The 19,750-nt window shown below is 43.2% G+C and overlaps 1 protein-coding gene across 1 annotated transcript in view; it reads right to left on the bottom strand.

Annotated features, from left to right (window-relative positions):
• The window catches only part of LOC138581108 (uncharacterized), a 91,762-nt gene that overhangs the window by 12,766 nt on the left and 59,246 nt on the right, over positions 1-19,750 (bottom strand). Inside the window, exon 3 of the mRNA XM_069652191.1 lies at positions 4,394-4,696. Within this exon, the coding sequence (XP_069508292.1) occupies positions 4,394-4,696 (303 nt within the window). The remainder of the gene's footprint in view (positions 1-4,393; positions 4,697-19,750) is intronic.

The following is a 19,750-nucleotide window of genomic DNA, read 5'->3' as shown; positions in this document are numbered from 1 at the left end:
TTCTTGCTAATTAGTTACACATCTTTACATAGTGAATAGAATTGAAGTAGGAACGTTTCTAAGAACTAGGGGAAGTTGGTAATTCGGTGATCAGCTTTTAAATAGCAAATATAACTAAAATGCCTGGCCCGATGCTTCCCCATCATTGAAATCTGGTGAACATGCATCTATTGTTTGCATGATACGTCACTCTTTTATAGTTGGGAGAGCCTAATATTTCCCGCTCATGAATCAGAGGCGATGCAAGTTAAATATCATGTATTTTTGTCCAGGGGAGTATATGATGCAGCGCATGACCAGGGAGAGTACAGATGCATAAAGGAAGAATGCAGATAAAATACCAGTTCAGCCCCTTTCTCCCCACCTCCTATACCCCCTTTCCACTAGGACCTTACAGGAAATGGGCAGACAACACCACCCCTCGATCTCACCCCACTTCTGGCAACCTCTTTATCAGTGCCCCAGGAATTGTAAGCGGTGTTCCTAATACCAGAAAGCCAGCTCCCATTCCACGATTTATTTATTTATTTTCCATTAATAAAGCATGCTCAACCCTCGGGCCTCAAGGCGCTGTTGCATTACATGTTACACATAAAAAAACAGGTAGGGGTATTGTAGGGGGTGGTTCCCTTTCAACTCAAGCAAAGAGCAATGTTTGCAGCGCTTTGCTGAACGCCCAATAATACTGCTCCTAACGCAAGGCTGGGGGCAAAGAGTTCCATTGCTTTGTGCAATTGTGAGGAAGCTAGACCCTCCTGCTTTGGATCTTTTGAATTTCGGTTGGTCTGGTAGATTATACTTTCTGGAACTTCTCTGCAAGATACAACGTTAGTGAGGCATCTGTGAGTTATTGGGAGGCTCTTGAAGACAATCCATTCCTGTAGAGGGAGCCAGTGAGCCTTCCTTCTTGCATTGTAGATGTATTCTAGTTTGGGAATGTTAACGGCCACTCGCAGAGCATTGTTTTGAATCACTTTCATTTTCTGGATGTTGGACGATGGGGTGCCTGCAAACAGTGCATTACAGTAGTTCAGTCTCGATCCGATAAGTGTCCTTGCACCAGTAAGGCAGCTGTCTGAAGATAAAAAGGATCTTGAAGCATTAATGCGTTTTGTGGAGTAGGCTGCGAAAGAGGCAATAGCATTCACCTGCTTAGAGAGGGAGAGTGTTGCATCCAAGTAGACGCCTAGTGGCTTCTCTGGAAGGGAGACTGGGATCCTGTTGCCATCAATGTTGAAAGAAGGATATTGGGGAGTGAGTTTCTTGATCACTGCCGGCGGGCCGACCAGGAGGAGCTAAGTCTTATCGTTCTTCAAGCATAGGCAATGCAAGGCCATCCATTCCTGAACAGTCAAATAGACGACATACAACCTGGCGTCGTCGTCAGTGTAATTGCCAGAGAGTGGAAGAAGGATTTGTGTATCATCAGCATAGTTAGTGTAAGAAATGCAGAGGGAGTCGAAAAGGTCAAAAATGGGTTTAGTGAATATATTGTAGCAGGCGGGGGGGACGCACAAGTCTTGAGGTACGCCACAGGTGATAGGGGCCAGGGGGCACTGGCGTTCTCTGGGAATACTCTGATAGTCCGATGGTACACGGGGAAACACGCAGAGCGCATCTGAGTTGACTCGTTACAGGACATTTCTTCACAAAACTTCATTTCCAACGAGGGAGACAGATTGATTGATGTTGCATCAATACCATCGGAGGTACCGGTTTACAGGATACTTTCATTAATGACTCTCCTTGAGAAAGACTTTTAGTCGAAACACGTGTTGGCTGCTCTTTGCACATGTTACTACCAGAAAATAAACTGGATTAGCGATTGACTCAAGACTCTGAGACACTAATTCTATGGACTATTTTTCTGAAATCACTGTGTGACTACATTGGCCTAGCGCAAAGTTTTATTCTCATTACTCATTATAGATAAGCAAACACATAAAGGGGGTTTAAGCCCTGCTCTTTTCTCATGCTCGGGTCCACCTGCATTTGGAAGTGACATCCGCCCAAACTACCATCAAAGTTCCAGTTAATTCTAGGGCCAACTGGAGCATCTGATATTCCAGTGTTGGATGGGGACCGCTCTGCATTCCTGAAGAAGGTAAGGATAGTGCTGCAGCTCATGTCCCGCCGAGCATCTGGGACACTGGATTGATATACGGTCTGCTCTGCGGTCATTGTGAATGTAAAAGAAATGTTACAGTCCTTCTCGTGTGGAGCATTGGAATAGCTGGCCTGAAGTGGAGATTGCTCTGCCAGTCCGCAGTTACTCTCTACCTCTCACCCCCCTTCTTGGGTGGCTCACTCCCTCCTCCACCACCAGGCCTTCAGGGTGATGTAGTACTATGGGACAAACAGAGGAAAAAAATGGCCACATTGTGCAATACAGGTATGGGGAAAGATAAGGAGGTAATCATTTCAGTCATGCAGGCACTGGTAGAAGGGACAGGGACTGGGGGCCCCCAACTCCCACACCCTGCCTCTAGGGCAAGACTGGCTCTGATGAAAACCCTGGTAGGCCTCCCAGCCCAGGTTGAGAGGTTTCCTCCATCCCCTTTTGACCGGGTCATGCACCTGACCGTGTCACATAAAGCTAATACATGGATCTCTAGACGTTTTAGTAGAGCTTACTTGATAGGGATTGTGATGCATAGAAGACGGAAGGAGAATGGCTAATAAGGCTTTGCTGCGCATGGTGTGCCCAGTTTCCCTGAGGTGGATCGTATCAGTGAAGGATCTGCAGATTAGAGCCTGGTATCAGTGTCCTTTCTTTTTTTGGATGTTGCAGCATTAAACACCATCAAGCTTAGTTTGAGGTGGGAAACTAATGTCTTATACTTAGTAACTGGTTGAAGGGATGCACAAACAAGATTGAGTCTATGGAGTTGTTGTGACTAATAGCTGTGTTAGTTTAAGTGGAATCTGTAGGTGGAGGTGAAAATTGCTGCAGAATGTTTGATACTGGTGGAAATTGATGATGGTTGTCCATCTATGCTGATAATGTTGAGAGGTCAGAACATTAAAGAGTGCATTTTTAGAAGTTACGGAGCCCTGAGATCATATTATATGCAGGCAGTTTGTCAGGCGAGAGAGTTTTGGAAGTAGAAAGTGGATTGTAGGTCAAATCCCTAATGAGTTGAGCTGACACTGCAGTACTTGATTCCATTACAGGTTCCTATTTGTAGTTTCCAGGGAGACTCTCATAGAGGTGGAACTGGCCTTGTGCATTCATGTTAGCATTCAATAAATAGAGACATGTCAGCATTCAATAGGCAAAGGATGGTTAGCATTCAAAAGACACAAAGTGGTCATCATCCAGTATGCACAGTAAAATCAGAATTCAATGACAACAGTGAGGATAATATTCAAATGTGACGCGAGATCAGCGAGATCAGTGTTCAGTGGGTCATGAGTTCAGCATTCTCTATGCACAGTGAGGTCAATATTAAAAGTGCACAGTAAAGTCAGCATTCCATAAGCACAGTTGAGTGAGCATTCATGTCAACATTCAATATACACACACACGAGTCATCATTCAATAGGCACAGCGTGGTCAGCATTCAATAGAGACAGTGAGGTCAGCACTCATTCGCACAGTGAGGTTAACCTTTAAGAGACACTGTGAGGTCTCTTTCCCATGGAGACAGTGAATTCAACATTCGATAAGTAGAGTATAGTCATTATTCAAAAGATGCAGAGAGATCACCATTCATTAGACAAGGCAATGTTATAGTTAGTCTGCTTTACTCCCATACCTACACAAGTAACCTATTATAAACTGGCTCTGCACACACGGTCAGATCACGCCATTCTGACTGGATCATAGCCAGTCAAATGTCTGCCATGGATATGCATGGGTGTAGCCTTCCTGTACCATTCCCAATAGATATGAAAAGAGAAAGAACGCCTAAGGCACTGTTTCCTCCCAGTCTGCGTTATTGAGCCCGAAGGAAATTCCTCTGCGGCTGTGGGAAGTCTCTGCTCATTCCTACACCTGAAGGGGAAGGTACTTGCTCTCACTTGAGCAGAGGTCAAGGAAATCCCTGTTCTTTTGCCATGGACAACTGGTACTGACCCCATTGCCCGAGTGGAGAAAGAGAACGATAGTTTGGGTTCCACCCTCTGCTGCCCAGCTGCTATTGTTATTTATTTCTTTTCGGAATCAGAAACCTCAGGAATAGGCAATGTTGGCTAAGGGAGAGGGGTCACCCATAAAGGTATTGACCAAGGGTGGGGTTAGGCCCTCTGACTGCGCCCCAGTAAATAACAGTCTGGTAGTTCTATCGTCTATCTCCCATAACTAATTCTGTTCAAGCATAATATAACACGAGATAGACACCTGACCTCATCTCAGTGCCATTCTCTATGGACAGGCAATAAGATATCTTACCTTTGTAGACCAGGTTCCTCTTCACCAAACTATCGGATGAGTTGAATTGAACCTCACAGGTGACAACTCCTCTGGTCCAGGTGTCCGGGTCTATAGCAATGTGGCTTATGAATGTCAATGTTCCATCTCTGTCTCTGCTGGAACTCATCAGCCCCTGTTGTGGGGTCCCAGAAATGTTCCAGGACAACCAGACCTGGCCAGAAACAGCCCTGCCCACACAGGCCAAAGGGATGAGGCTCCAAGGAAAATACAGCTGAGGTTGAAGTGCCACAAGCGTCACTGATGTCCTGGATGTGTAACTGTCTGAGAAGGAATGCAAGAGGAAACAACTAGTAATCCTTTGTACTTGGCACATACAAATGTGTGCACATTGCAGATTTTCTAACACATTTTTAAGAAAAGAAAAACAATATAGATCAACTTTATGTGCCCTACTTGGGTGTAGAGGGGCTCGGTGGTAAGAAGGAAAACTGGAAATAAATCTTTGAATGCGTGTGCCACACACTATTCATGCAAATACTTATTGTGATGAATCATGAGAATTCGTCCCTTCTCCTCAAGGGGGAGTCACCCCCTTTGGGACTAGGAAGATGAGCCTGCTGCATAAAAAAACTCCCAAGGGGACAGAGAAAATGGGATCTCGCTGTGGGTGACCCCGAATAGGGGACAAGGAATCCCCAGGTGAAACGTTTGTAACATCTCCATTAACACAAGAGTCACAATTGTTTGTTGGATGCATGGTGGCCGACCACATTAAGGTACAGGGACCTTTAACTGTGCTTAGCTTGTCTGCTGATCCCACCTTGATGGGAGAAACATGGAACCAAGGGTGTTACATCCCTCGGTTCAGAGAGGAACATAAAAGGGCCAAGGCCCATACCTATGAGGAAAGAGAGAGCCTGAGCAAGGTCAAGCACAGTGGAATCCTCTGCTGTAGCGCCAAGCCAATCCACCCAAGAGGCAGGACCACATTGAATACGTGGTGGGCATTGGGAATTCCAAAGCCTGCAGAATGCTGCCGAGTCCAGGAGGGTGGAGAGCCCAAGACACACAGGTCTCCTGACGAGAGAAACGGAATCACTGTAGACATGAGGCACCAGCGTTCACAAGCAACTATGCCCAAAGAACCACTGTGAGAGAGCCGATGACCATGGAAGCACGGATTTGAAGTTACCAGAGCACCTGTCTCCCCAGACGAAGAATGCCTCCAAAACCTATGTGTGTGGATAACGCAGAGGAGACAGGGGGCAAAGCTCTGAAGCACACCACGAGGGGGTGGGGAAAATATGGAACCCACACGGGCGGTGAGGATGGGTTACCCACACAAGACTGAAGAGCCCAATAAGCCCTGAGGGGGAGAGGACAGTATGCAACCCAGAAGGCCAGTGATGCTGAACAGCCCATGCTGGCCTGAATGATCCAGTAGCCTAAGGAGGCCTGAGAATAGCATGGAACTGGATCAGGTTAAGGAGCCAGAGGGCCCATGCTTGGCAACCAGACACATAAGAGAAATAGAAACACATGTGAGGGGTGAACATGAAGCAAAGACCCTGCAAAGGTGTAATAGCCACCAGAGAATCAAAAGGTCTTAAGTTCCAGAGAGCCCAGACGAGGCTAAGAAACCAAGCCAATTACAGAGGGTGGAGAATCATGATAAGCCTAGACCTTCTGGCAGTAGAACCAGAAGGTCCAGGCTGGACCAAGAAAACCCATTGCTTAAAAGAAACAGAAATGCCCTGCAGGGGTGAACAAGAGACACACGTTTTAAAGTTGAATGACTTACAAATTCATGTGGTGCATTTACAGAATGGACTTTCTAAGTTGAGCAAGACTTTGGTGAGAGGATCAGAGGTCCCCTTTTGTACAGAATATCAAGGAACTGTTTTGAACCGCTTGAGCAGGCCAAGACCTGAAAGACCAAGAGGAGAATATGAGAGACACTTGGAAGGGGGTCCAGCACCCACCAGCACAAGCCAAGAAGGGGGAGTCAGGAAACTTCTTCAGGCTAAGTAATGTTTTCCTTATTGCCTAGCTGCTGACCCCACCTTATGCCAGAAACAAGAAAACAATGGTGTTTTTTTTATTGCTGTGTTCACACACCTTACACAACATAAACAGTATATAATAAACGAAAAATAGAACTAAAACCTGTCTCATACAAATCTCACTAAAACATACATTAAAATATTCATCCAGAATATAATACAAAGAATAAGTGAGAACAAAAAAATATATAACACATTAATGCCACAATACATCATGATCAGTTCTATGTTTTGTTCCGTTCTGAGATAATTAACATTAAGATCTCATAAGAGGCTAAGGTTCTTTTTATCCAATTCATTATGGCTAACATTAAGAACTCCTTTAGGGCTAAAATCAAAAAAATGCTCGTGCCCCACATACATCTACACCAAAATAAATTTGCGGAAGCCTCCATGTTTTTGTCAAATTTATCCTTGAAACTATCCAGACGTATTGTATCAAAATAAGAACACATGATAACTATATGTCTCCGAGTTTCAGGAGAATCCTTATCCCCACAGAATCTACAGTGATTATGAGAAGAATTACTGGTAGGCAACTTTAAAGAATCCCTCCAATACTTAATCCTTTCATAAGTGGGAATCTGATTGAGCCTAAAACGCATGTAATTCATGCGTACATTAGCACAAGGAAATCTTTGAAGATGTAAAGGTATACATTCCCTTGGTTCCTAGTCATTTCATCGAATTCCTACCATCGACATACCATTCCATCTAAAAAAATGCATCGAAAAGAATTGCATCGAATGCATTTAAAATATATATATATTTTAACGGTGGGGTCCCCCCAAAACCCCCATTTCTTTAACCTTGAAAACCCATTATAATTAAACTAAACCCTTTACCTTTAAAAAAAATGCATTCGATGTGTTTTTTTAATGCAATTTTTTCTGATGGTAAGGCATTCGATTGTATTGCATTCAATGCAATGACCAGATACCCATTCCCTTGCAGAAATTAAGAATATTCCCTATAGGTAGAGTAGGTGCCAATACAATTGACAGTCTCCACCCAGTCAGCCCTGAACAGAGTCCTCTTAACGATCCCTGGTCGTTGCACTAGATCTTCCTCCATTGGCCCAAGGGAAACAAGGACGGACTTCATCCTAGTACAGAACTCATATATAGAAGGAACAGATTCTGCATGCATTACCAAATCAAGAATCTCATATAGCGAGTTTTTCGGGGATCACTAATGTTCCTAAAGGTGGTAAATTGCTTCCAGACATATCTAGCTTTCAAGGATACTAGGCAAAGCTCATGTTTTATGAACCAATGGTGTTAAATATCTCTGTTTAGAAAGGGATGCAAAAGGGCCAAGACTCATACAAGACGCAGCCGGCCTGAGCAAGCCACAAAAAGTGGAAGCCTGCGCTGTGCTCTGGGTCAATCCACTTTGGAGGTAGGACCACATTGAATACATGATGCCCAGATGAAGAACTGCTGCGAAGAGCTGACGACCATTAATGCATGGTTCCATAGCTACCGGAACATCCCCTGATGAAGAAAGCCACCAAAATGCAGGTACATGGCTAATGCAGATGAGAGGGAAGAGGGTGGCAAAGCTCCAAAGCACTCCACAAGGGGGTGAGGAAAATATAGAACCCACACCGCCAGTGAGGTCGGGTTACCCAGACATGGCTGAGGAGCCCACTAATCCCTGAGGGAGTGAGAATAGTATGCAACGCACAAGGCCAGTGAGGCCGAACAGCTCATGCTCGTATGAACGATCCAGTAGCCTACAGAAGCATGAGAATAGCGAGAAACTGATACAAGTTAAAGAGCCAAAGGGCCCATGTGGGCCACCAGGGACCTAAGAGAAATTCAAACACCCGGGAGAGGTGTACCTGAAACAAACCCGAGCGAGGAGGTCCGAGACTGGCACTAGAGCCAGGAGGTCCATGCTGGACCAAGAAAAGCTATGCTTAAAAGAAACTGAAACATCCTGCAGGGGTGAGCCAGAGACACAAGTTGCAAAGTTGAATGACTTACAAATTCAAGTGCTGTATTGAAGGAAAAACGTTCTAAGTTGAGCAAAACTTTGATGAGGGGCAGGAGTCCCCTTTTGCAGAGAAAATCAATGAATTTGTGTGAACTGCACAAGCATGCCAAGGCCTGAAAGACCAAGAGGAGAATTTGAGAGTCACTTGGGAAGGGATCAAGCACCAACCAGCACAAGCCAAGAAGGGGGGAGTAAGAACACTTCTCCAGGTTAATTTACAATTTCTTTTTTGTTAGTGGTAGGGTCAGTCAGTAGGATAGAATAGGTTTGGACAGAAGATCAGGTTTATTTGTGTAAGACATCCTGATGAGCATCCATTCATTATTTTCTAGAATAGGGAACCTTCATCGTAGAAGTAGGGTTAGACTAGCCATTTCTTTACTTTACTAAAACAGAGACACTTTAAAACATGTCTTGTTGTCCATCCCATATATCTGACTTAGCTCATTATGGAATGTGTTGACTCTGATGTAATGTGAACATCTGTATACCAAAAAAGAGTGGGGGTGGGGACGCGCTGCTAAAGTAATTACTATAATTCAGCAATTTCTGATAATTAAATAGGTAGTTATAATTTCAAACATATTTCAGGTGCTCCAGGCAAGTCCCTGGCTGTGATGACTACAGAACATAGAATACAAAGCTCATTGTTATATTGAAGAGATGCCCAGGCACTCCTATGGCAAAAACGTCCCTCCAGAATCAAATAGCAATACGATATTTTTAGAAAATGTCTAATTTTTAATGTACAAATGTTAAAATGAATTCTCCTAATACAAAACCTATAAGACACCTATTCATTTTCAATAATGAATCCAAAACATTTGAGTAATCAACTCCCAAATCATTCAAAAATAAATCCCAATAACATGGTCTGTTTGCTTGTCGTAACACAGGATTAAATGATAGTCAAGGTAAAGAAGCTAGCATCTTAAAGCCTGAGTTTAACAAAATGTACAATGTACACAATACAAGAGTGGTCAATTGGTCATCTATTGGATGGATCCTCTATTGCTCCTCTTGTAATTACTATGAGTTTCGGAATGTGCATGAGCAGTAGCGCCTGCAGCGTTCCAAGTGCCAGATGGGATTACCAAATAAATGATCTCAGGCCAAAATAACCAGATACACTCAAGGAATATAGCAAAATACTACTTTATTATCAGCTCAAAAAAGTAGGGAAACATGGCAAGCAGATTGTAGCTCACACACTCTCGAATACATTTCCATTACACACAAGGCTGTATACCTCAATGTACATAAGCTATGATGTCATCCTGTGTGGAAAACAGTAAAAACCTATCCAACGGAGGGATTGGTTAAGGGGACATATATACCTAAAGTTCGTTTAGGTGTCAGTAACATCATTTGCTGCCCCTTATCTGGTATGCCCTCCTTGAACTACCTCTAACTATGTATAATACAGATAATAGCAGAATAGGAGCAGCAGATTGGCTTATGCAACACTGTCTGATCATTACATAGGCCCTCATGATTGGTTGGCATTCTCTTCCAACCTTGGACATTCAGCTTGTTAGCAGCACATAAGCAAAACAAAACCCAGGTTTGGGGAACAATGTCAAACAACTGCCCACTTGGCCAATTAGCCTAACATCTCTCATCAGTTAGGCCCTAAATCAAGGCTTCTTATTTGTAGTTGACCTTGCTGACTGTTCTCTTCCTCAGAACCTTAAAGGGAGTGAAGGTGCATTGCTATCTTTGTCTGGAGCTTTATGAATAGGCCTTGTTTGCTGGTCTTGCACCACGTGTGAGGAGACCACAATTTTGTCCATTCTGACCTTCTATTTAGTGCTATTTGATTCAATTATATTGGGTGCTATTACTCCTTTTGGCCTCTGAAGACTTGGTTGCTCTGTCTTGCATATGCTTTTCTGCATCTTTGATTGTTCAATACTTGGCACTTGCAAATGTTCACACCTTTGCTTAATCTAAGAGAAATACGTCCTGCTTATGTAGCTTATCCGCTTCAACTCCTTTCATGCCTTGCAGCTGCTTCTTGCTGCGGCATCATTGATCCCAAGCCAAGCATATATTATTTGTTCTTGCACAGGGCTGTATTCCAGCACCTGTCAGTTCTCCTTCAGGCTTCTCTATACTATATATACAGAGTCGACGTCCATTTTCTCATCATGGCTGCCTTCCCTGTGTTATATTTTCGACTGCAGCAAGCTTCTATATATCTCATCTACCTTGCGTTTCTGTGTATATACATCTACTGCATCTCTTCTCACTTATCTTCTCAGTGTATATGATGTTTTCGTTTTCGCATAAATGTGCACTTTGTCACTTCAGACACATATTCATTTGTTAAGTATTCATATATCATTTCAGTGCATCCTCGTGTCTTCTCTTCATGACGTCACTTTACAATCATCAGACTTCACTTATAGCTCTTCTATGTTGAGTGGTGTCTGCAGACATCCTTCTACCACATCAGTCTGAGAGTACATTCGATATGGTTTTCTGAGCGCATAACGTCTCTCATATCTTCAATGCAGTATTGGGATGATACCTGGCGTCACGCATCAGTGTCTTCTTGCTGTTCTTCCAATATAACAGAGGTGAAGGGGCGGGCACTATAGGTGACATGTACATCTGCCTCTCTACATTCCCCCCTTTGGTCGAGTCCTCGACCACCTCAGCCTTTTCTTCACACTGTGGTTTCTTCAGAATCCATATCTTCGTCACCCCCCTCAGGTCACTTGCATTCTTTATGTGCTCATCCACACTCCAGGTCATATGGCAACATTCCCCAGTCGGCTGACGGAACACCGAATGCGCCATGTAGTTCTTATGATCCTTGGGGTAATGCAACTTTGTTCCTGTGGATGCCAGAGCACTTCCTTTCAGGTGCTCACAGGGGGTGTGTTCAGTCTGTGTGTGCTCGTCAGTCACATCATTTACATCGATCATTATCTTCATCCAAATAGCTTTCTTTGCTGCCTCTTCTTGCACTGTCCTATGATTATTCTTATAAGACAGAATCCCAGCAACACTAACACTAGTTTTGCTCCAAGCAGCTTGAAGCCATTCACCAGCCAAGTTGGAACCCATGAGAACAGAGACAAAAACCTGTCTTGATCTTCGGTCTCATCTACTTTTTCCACCATTATTGCTTGCAGAGTGGACAGCATAGTTATTGCTTCTGTCAGGGTTCAATTTTCTCCAACATGGGCAGGTGTGTATGTGCAGCAAGAACACCCGATCTTAGCACACTTGCCTCCTTCCATTGCCATAATGAAGTCCAGAACATACCTGTTCTGGAGAGTCATGAGTCTGATGGCCCTCAATTCTTCTCCAATCGCATTAAATCCTTTCATTGTTGTGTTAATTGTTAGTATTAATTGTTTGTAGCAGCTCCCACCTGGTTATTTGTAACCACTTGGCATTCACTTCAGTTTGAATTCCTGTCATAAATATCGCTGTAAATATCACTGCTGTTCTACTGAACACTGTCTGCTCATCTGGATAAGCTTCTATTGATTTTGCTGAAAAATAGTTCTCTACCTTCTGTTGGATGAGGTTGAGCGATCTCTTCTTTCTTTGGTGTGCATCCATTCTCGAAAAGTTGTTGATATGGGGATCATTTTGATGAATCACCAACACAGGAACATGTATGATCACTATAGAATGTATTCCTCCACAATGTTTAGGTAGCTGCATATAAGCTTTGGATCTACAGGCCCATTAGTGGTCCATATGCACAGCAGCTCCTCCATTCATTCCTGGTACATCAAATATTTGCTTGTATACTTTATTTTCTCCAACTTTGGTTGGACCCATGTTTCTGAAACACAGTGTTGTATTCTTCATTGGCTGTATGGATACAGGTCCTGGTTCATTTTCAACCCATGTTAATAATTTTGAATACATGGCCCATTCTTTGAGGCATTCATCATTCACTATTTGCACTGTAGTGGTGCTGTAGTGGTGCTGTCATCGATAAATGTGCACTGCAGGCTAACATTCCTTCTTCCCATCCTGTACTGGTGGCTACTCATCCATATACCAATAGCTGAGGTCTCTACCAGCATCCTGGAAATCCTAGTCTTTTCCATGTATCTGCACAACACAATGGCCCTCATTACAACCCAGGCATTAAGGGGTTAACGGCGCCGTAAAAGGTGGCGGCGCCGTTAAACCCTTAACGCCTGATTACGAGGTCCCTTTGTGGTTTAGAGACTTTAACGCCTGCTTTTTGCAGGCGTTAAAAACCAACCCGCAAAGGGACCTTGGTGCTAAGTACAGTGCCGCAATTTGCCCTATGGGGCAAAAATGGGAATGGGGAAGGGCCATGGCGGTATGGGGAATTACCGCCCTGCCAACCTCGGAATGGGGCGGTAATTCCCCATTCCGCTATGGCGGTTATGCTAATAGCACCATGGTCCAACGCCAGGGTCGTAATGAGGGCCAATCTCTTTTATTCAACAGTCCTTATCTGTTCTCCAGTCATACCACTGAATGAGTATAGGAGCATTCTGTTTTTTCAACCTAGGTCCTTATCCATTTTCTGTGTTTTTATGTATGCATCTTTATATGGGAACATCTTTATCGACCTCCATCATAGGGTTGCTCTTCTTCCTTGAAATTGTTATCTCATCGTGCATGCTGCTAGATGGCTGAGATACTTTGCATCAAGTGTAGTTATTTCTCTTGTGATTAATGTTCTGGCTGTGCTCATGGCATAAGGGATGAGAGAGCACACATATCAGCTCTCATTTAATGGTCTTCTCCCCACCTCCTTCATGTGCTGATACCACATGTTATTTTTTAAATGGGCTGAATTATCAAGATATGTATTTATATCCTCATAATCTTCTTCAGCATCCTCATAAGTCAGATAATTTGCTTGGAAATATCATGGAAAATATCACTTGTGCTTTTGTTGGTGATAGAAAATAGATGCCTTATTACTAAACACTTTATCTGTGTTATAGAACATTATTTGATTAAATGCTATAATAATAAGGAAGAAAATACAACACATTGTGCTAAATGAAATTACAAGAAGTACTGCAAAAGAATTCATCGATTCTCGTGAGGTCAATGTGTCTCTTTTTAATTGGAAAATTCCCATTCACGTTTTTCAACGTGTAACTCTTGTTACTCTTTATAACAAACACACTCTTCTATAATAGAAATTGTAATAGTATTGCAATGATGATCCTCAAATAATGGGACTGTTTTTAGGATTTCCAATAAATGCGAAAATATCAACGTATTGTGTAACAAAGCTGGATAAGATTGAAGTATGTATACAAAAACAGCATGCAGAAATCTGTGCAACATTGTAGGCAATATAAAGTGTCATATGCAATCTTTGTGTTTGATCTTCAAAGCATTGTCTCTTTAGCCTAAGTGGAATTGTGTTGGCTCTTGGTAGCCAATTTTATCTGCATTTGCAGAACTTCTTCTCTTGCTTCACTGTCAACAGGTGCAGGAGGGATAAGGGTCCCCCCTTTGTAAAGCTTTACGTCATTCAGGTGTCACCAAGCTCTTCTTCCTTCGATCTTCACTGCGGTGGGAGAGACCCTGTCTACTAGGTATGGTCCTTCAAAACGGGGCTTATTTCTTGTGCGGAAGAAACTCTTTACAAGCACTTGGTCACTATAGTGAAAACTAGGTTGCTTCAGCCTAATAAAAGAGTGATTTGTTTCAACATCTCATTTACAAAATGTGGCGCATTATCAGACCACAGGACTTTGCAAACACCCTATCTAGAAAACACCTCACATACGAGAAACTTGCCAGCACATGTGGCATCGGGTTCATGCATCTGGAAAAGCGACATACTACCACTAACATGTAGCCATTGCATGTTTGCAGCATATCCACATAATCTATATGTAGATGCAGAAAAGGACCATTGGGTCTAGGAATAAACCTCTCATTGTTCATAAGGTATGCCCTGTTGTGAATTTCTGGAAGACAATGCAGTTCACAATACACTGTGCCATGTGTTCTAACAAATGTGGTGAAAACCAGTCTTCTGCGATCATGGCAGCAAGACTCTCTGGTTCCATGTGCAGGACAGGGAATCTTCTCCAGTGCCACCTTCAATAATGCTAAAGGCATAACTGGGGCTTTCCAGTGCTATCTTGTCTCCATAAAACCTCTGCGGGGATAAAGAACACCCCTGCATCTTCCATAAATCTTGCTCTTCTTGTCGAGCTCGACCTTGTAGCTCAATTAACTGTACAATGGATAACATATCAAAACCTTCCTTCACCATCATACAGCACTCGGACATTTGCTTAACACTTTCTATTTCCAAATCAGAAATATTAGTAAAATATGCTGCCCTTTTCACTTCAGCATCCACAGCTTCATTACCATGAAAAATCATGTCTGCCCTCTTATTATGGGCTGCGTCTTTCACCACAGCGATAGCCAATGGGAGCTTTAGTACCTTAATGAGTTTATCCAATGGAGATGCATTTTGCACCGGAGTGCTGTCTGCACGGAGGAAACCCCTCCTTTTCCAGTGTGACAATCCTACATGTACGGTTGAGGTCAAATAGGCGGAGTCAGAGTAAACTGTCATACCTCTGGAGTGCGCCGATAAGTGCCCCTAATTCTGCAGCCTGTGCTCAACAATGTGAAGGCAGTCTTGCACTTGTCACTACTTCAAATTCACCATTCTTATTTAGTTGCACTACTGCCAGTCCCGTATGTCTCTCTCCTGTTGTATGCTAACTTTTTGAAGAACCATCAATTTATATAGCTTTTTCCCTAACATGGGGAAACATCGTCATACAACACAGTATACGTTGTGCAATCATGTACATAGTCCTCCTTCCCTACTGGTTCTGCGATAAATGTTGCAGGATTCACTACTCTACATGTAACTATTTTGATTTCTGGGTTCGAAATAATCACTTCATATCCTGATGCTATTTGTGTAGTCAAGGTGCTTTTGGGTTTCTTTAAAATGGTGAATAAGGAATGCCTGACGAATAACATCATTGAGCTTCCCATTGCAATACTCACAGCTTTTTCAATCACGAAAGTAGCAGCAGCTAACGCTTGTTCACAAGGATAATATCCTTTCATTACAAGGTCTAAAATTCCACTATAGTAGGCTAATGGTTTATGTGCATGTTCTAATGTTGTCTTCTACATAGGGACTGCATTTCTTCTCCATTTGAATGTGAGAATAAGTAAAACTCTTCATTATTCTCTGGAATCCCTAACACAGGGGCTGTACAAATCGCCCTTTTTAATTCTTCAAATCCTTCGGTCATCTCATTTGTCCATATTATCTACATTTTACCTATCTGTGCATCCTTGAGTCCTTTTAAAAGTGGTCAAATATATGTACTGTAATCAAAAACCCACGCCCTACAATAATTACACATGCCTAAAAATGTGTTGCATTTTTCTCACCAACTCAGGATTTGGAATTTTCGTGATTGCTTCGGCTCTCTGAGGTGTCACTTTTCTACCTTCGTTAGAGATTAGCTGTCCTATGCACAGGGCCTCTTCCTGGCAATGTTGTAATTTCTGTTTATCTACATAGTATCCTTTCTCTGCTAGCATGGTCATCAGTTGAACTGAATTTTTTCTGCATTTTTCTTCTGTCTCGCTGCACACTAATATATCATCTACGTACTGAATTATTGTGCTCTTAAATTGTATGTTACTTAGGTCCATCTGAAGGACTCTTTTAAAAATCGATGGGGACTCACGGTACCCCTGAGGTAATCTTGTATGTTTCCAGCACTGATTTTTATACAAAATTTAAGTCAAATCTTGGGAGTCCTCATGAAGAGGAATTGAAAAGAAGGCATTTTTTAAGTCTATGGGCCTCATTACACGGATGGCGGTAAGGATTTACCGGTACCGGTAAAATACCGGTACCGGTAAATCCTTACCGCCTTACTATGAGGTCCCTTTGCGGGTTGGGGGATTTAACGCCTGCTTTTTGCAGGCGTTAAAAACCAACCCGCAAAGGGACACAGGGAGCTAATTACGGTACCTCAATTTGCGGTACCGCAATTAGCGCCTTCCCCATTCCCATTATGCCCTATGGGGCAAAAATGGGAATGGGGAAGGGCAATGGTGGAAGGGGGAATTACCGCCCCACCAACCTTGGAATGGGGCAGTAATTCCACTTTCCGCCAAGGCGGTGCCGGTATTTTACCGGCATGAACCATGGCGCTAATAGCGCCATGGTTCTCCGCCATCCGTGTAATGAGGCCCTATAACTGCAAAATATTTGGCTGGGATGTTGCATAATATCGTGGCTGGATTTGGAACCAGAGGAAACTCTGCTTTGACAATATTGTTATGGGGATGTAGATCCTGAATAAACTCCATGACCCTCCACTCCCTGTTGAATTTTTCACTGGGTACATAGTCGTGTTACATGGGGATTCTGATGGCACCAACATTCCCTGCTGTACTAAAGCGCAAATGGTTTCAAATATACCTTCATCCGCTTCTCTGGGCATGGGGTACTGCTTTGCTCGTGGCATAATTGCTGCTGGTTTGAGCTTAATTTTAACTGCTCCTGCTCCAATCAATAGGCCCACATCATATACACTGTTAGCCATAAGATGCTTAGCAACTTTTCTAAATCTTCCTGAAAAATTGTGGTTTCTTTTTTACCATTGCCATTCTCTGTGGTATTTCTCTATTCTCGACTTTAATCCAATAAGTGAGATTTATGAAAAATATCAATTCACAGTGTGAGTCTTATCTCTAAACAGCTACACATCTGTCAACTCTGTTAAACTGTATCCTTCATCAAGGGCTGTTACTGTTCTCCATGCTCTTCCCTCATTGTCTGTCCCATGAATAATCACCCTTTCCTCTCTCACTATTGCTTCCTCCAATTCTATGGGGATAATCTGTCCTTTCTCATTATCCATAGGTATTTCTGGCCTAAACAAACATTTGTCAGGTATTCCCAACAGTTTACCTATCAATCCAGGAAGCCATGTCACCAAAATATTTACTCCATGCAAAAATACTTCTAGATCTAAAGGAACTCCTCGTAGTGCCTTTTGGCTACTATGAATTCTCTTACATTCATATAATGTATCCCTGCAGTGAAACACACTATCACTTTATTACAGGAAGATATTGTCATGTTACGTTTTGCCATCAAGTCACGTCCTAATATGTTAACTGGTGTCTGCCGAGAATACAATAGTGGCACAGACACATCATGTTCTCCTGTAGAAATTGATAATTCATCAGTAAAAGGAACGAAACTCATAGCCCCATAGAATCCCTGCATATTCACTGTCACACTCCCTATCCTGGGTGTGGATGCTTGTGGGGCTCCTGTATTCGCATTCTAGTGTGGCACAATTGCTTGTTGTGTCTGTGCTTGCTGGGTCTGTACTTATTGTGTTTGCATAGGCACTTACTGTGGTTGCCCTTGTGGCAACAGCGATTGTAACAGAACTTGCTGAATGTGCTGTATTTGCGGCGCACATATCTGATTCTGTGTGTGATCTTGGGCATAATACTCCTGCAGTTCTGTATTATACTGTGGAGAATAGCCCATCCCCCTCTTGGAGCTTGCCAATTCTGCTGCATGCGCCCTCTACTTCTACACGTTCGGTCCATATGTCATGTCCTCCCACAATTCCAGCATTGTTTTGGCTGTTTTCAATTAAATGCTCCTCCCCCTTGAGGGTTTTGAAATCCAACTCCTCACCTTCTAGATCCATTCCCTTTACCACATGGCCAAAAATGTTACCCAGTTTGATCTATAGGGTACCCTACATTGCTTGGCTGCACTAGCTGTAACTCTATTGTGGCCACGCCTTAACCACTCATCAATACTGCTCCTTTATTTGTATTAATTATTTATTTGTTTATTTGTATTGTGTCGGTAGCTCGCAAGCCTCGGGGCGCAGAAACACGGACACAAGGTACAGACATAGATGAGGACAAAACATGAGACAAGATGTGCATAACAAAAAGGCCTAAGGTGCGTGGTGGCTTAGTTAAAGATGTGGGTTTTCACTTGTTTGCGGAAGCGCATATAATTTGCTTCCATTCTTATGTGTGCGGGGAGATTGTTCCACAGACCAGCGGCTAGAATGGGGAAAGATTTTCCTGTGCCAAATATGCACTTGTGTGGAGCCACTGTAATCTTGCCTTGGTCTGACGATCTGAGTATTCTACTGGGTGCGTACCACTGGATTTTGGATTTTAGATAGGCTGGTGCTTTCCCATGGATGCATCTATGCGCCAGTGTCAAGGCCTTGAATTTTAAGCCAGTGTAGCTCTCTTCTCGAGTCGCTAATGTGTTCGGATCTGGGTTTTTTCTTAATGATCCTCACTGCCTTATTCTGAATGACTTGAAAGCTGTGAAGACATTGTTTGTTGGACCCCAAGATTAGTGCGTTGCCATAGTCCTGTCGTGATAGAATGGTGGCCCTTGCTATGGTAGCACAGTTACCTTCTGAAAAGTAGGGCCTGATGACTTTAATAGTCTAAGGTAATAATCGCATGTTTTTTTATATACAGAGCTTGAGCTTCAGTCCCCAGTGGCGCTTCCAGCATCATTCCCAGGGTTTTGACTTTTCTCAAGACTTGTATTTGTGTTTTTTTAATCTGGAACGAGCTATATGCTGGGGGTAAATTTGCTCTGGCTTGGTGAGAGCCAAATACCATAAGATCTGTTTTTTTGCTGTTCAAGCACATCTAAATAGCGTCCATTCATAGTTCTACAGTATTGACCATGGTTAAATGTTCATTGGGCTTCATTACGAGGTAGGCAGTAGCCATGGTGCTATAAGCACCATGGCTACCCCCTTACCGCATTCCGGGTCTGGGTTGGCGAAATAGGGACTTACCGGGTCATTCCAACCGTGGAGGACCCGGTAAGTCCCCATTCCGAGAACCATTCCCCATTCCCATTCGAGCCCCATAGGGCTCAATGGAAATGGGGATGGAGCTAATAACGGGCCCGCTAATAGCAACTACATGCGCAGAAAATATACTGCCACCAAAAATAATTCTGGAACACCCAGATATATTCGCACCCACACTGATAGCTAATAGCGGGCCCGTTATTAGCTCCCGGGTCCCTTAGCGGCTCCTGCTAAGGGGGCCTGCTAAAACCAGGCACTCATAACGCTAAGGGACCTCGGAATAGGGCGGTAAGGGTTTACCAGCACCAGTCTCCTTACCAGTGCTCATTAACCCTTACCGCCCACCTCGTAATGAGGCCCATTGTCTTTCTTGTGGTCCCCGCTTAGTTCAATCACCAGATGAGTATCGTCAGCATAGTTGGTAAAGAATGTATTAATGTGATTAAGTACTAGGC

Source organism: Ambystoma mexicanum, chromosome 1p (assembly GCF_040938575.1).
Source record: "Ambystoma mexicanum isolate Mex_15411 chromosome 1p, UKY_AmexF1_1, whole genome shotgun sequence".
Classification (NCBI taxonomy): domain Eukaryota; kingdom Metazoa; phylum Chordata; class Amphibia; order Caudata; family Ambystomatidae; genus Ambystoma; species Ambystoma mexicanum.
Note: the sequence above shows the minus strand (reverse complement) of the source record. Positions and strands in the feature narration are given on the sequence as shown.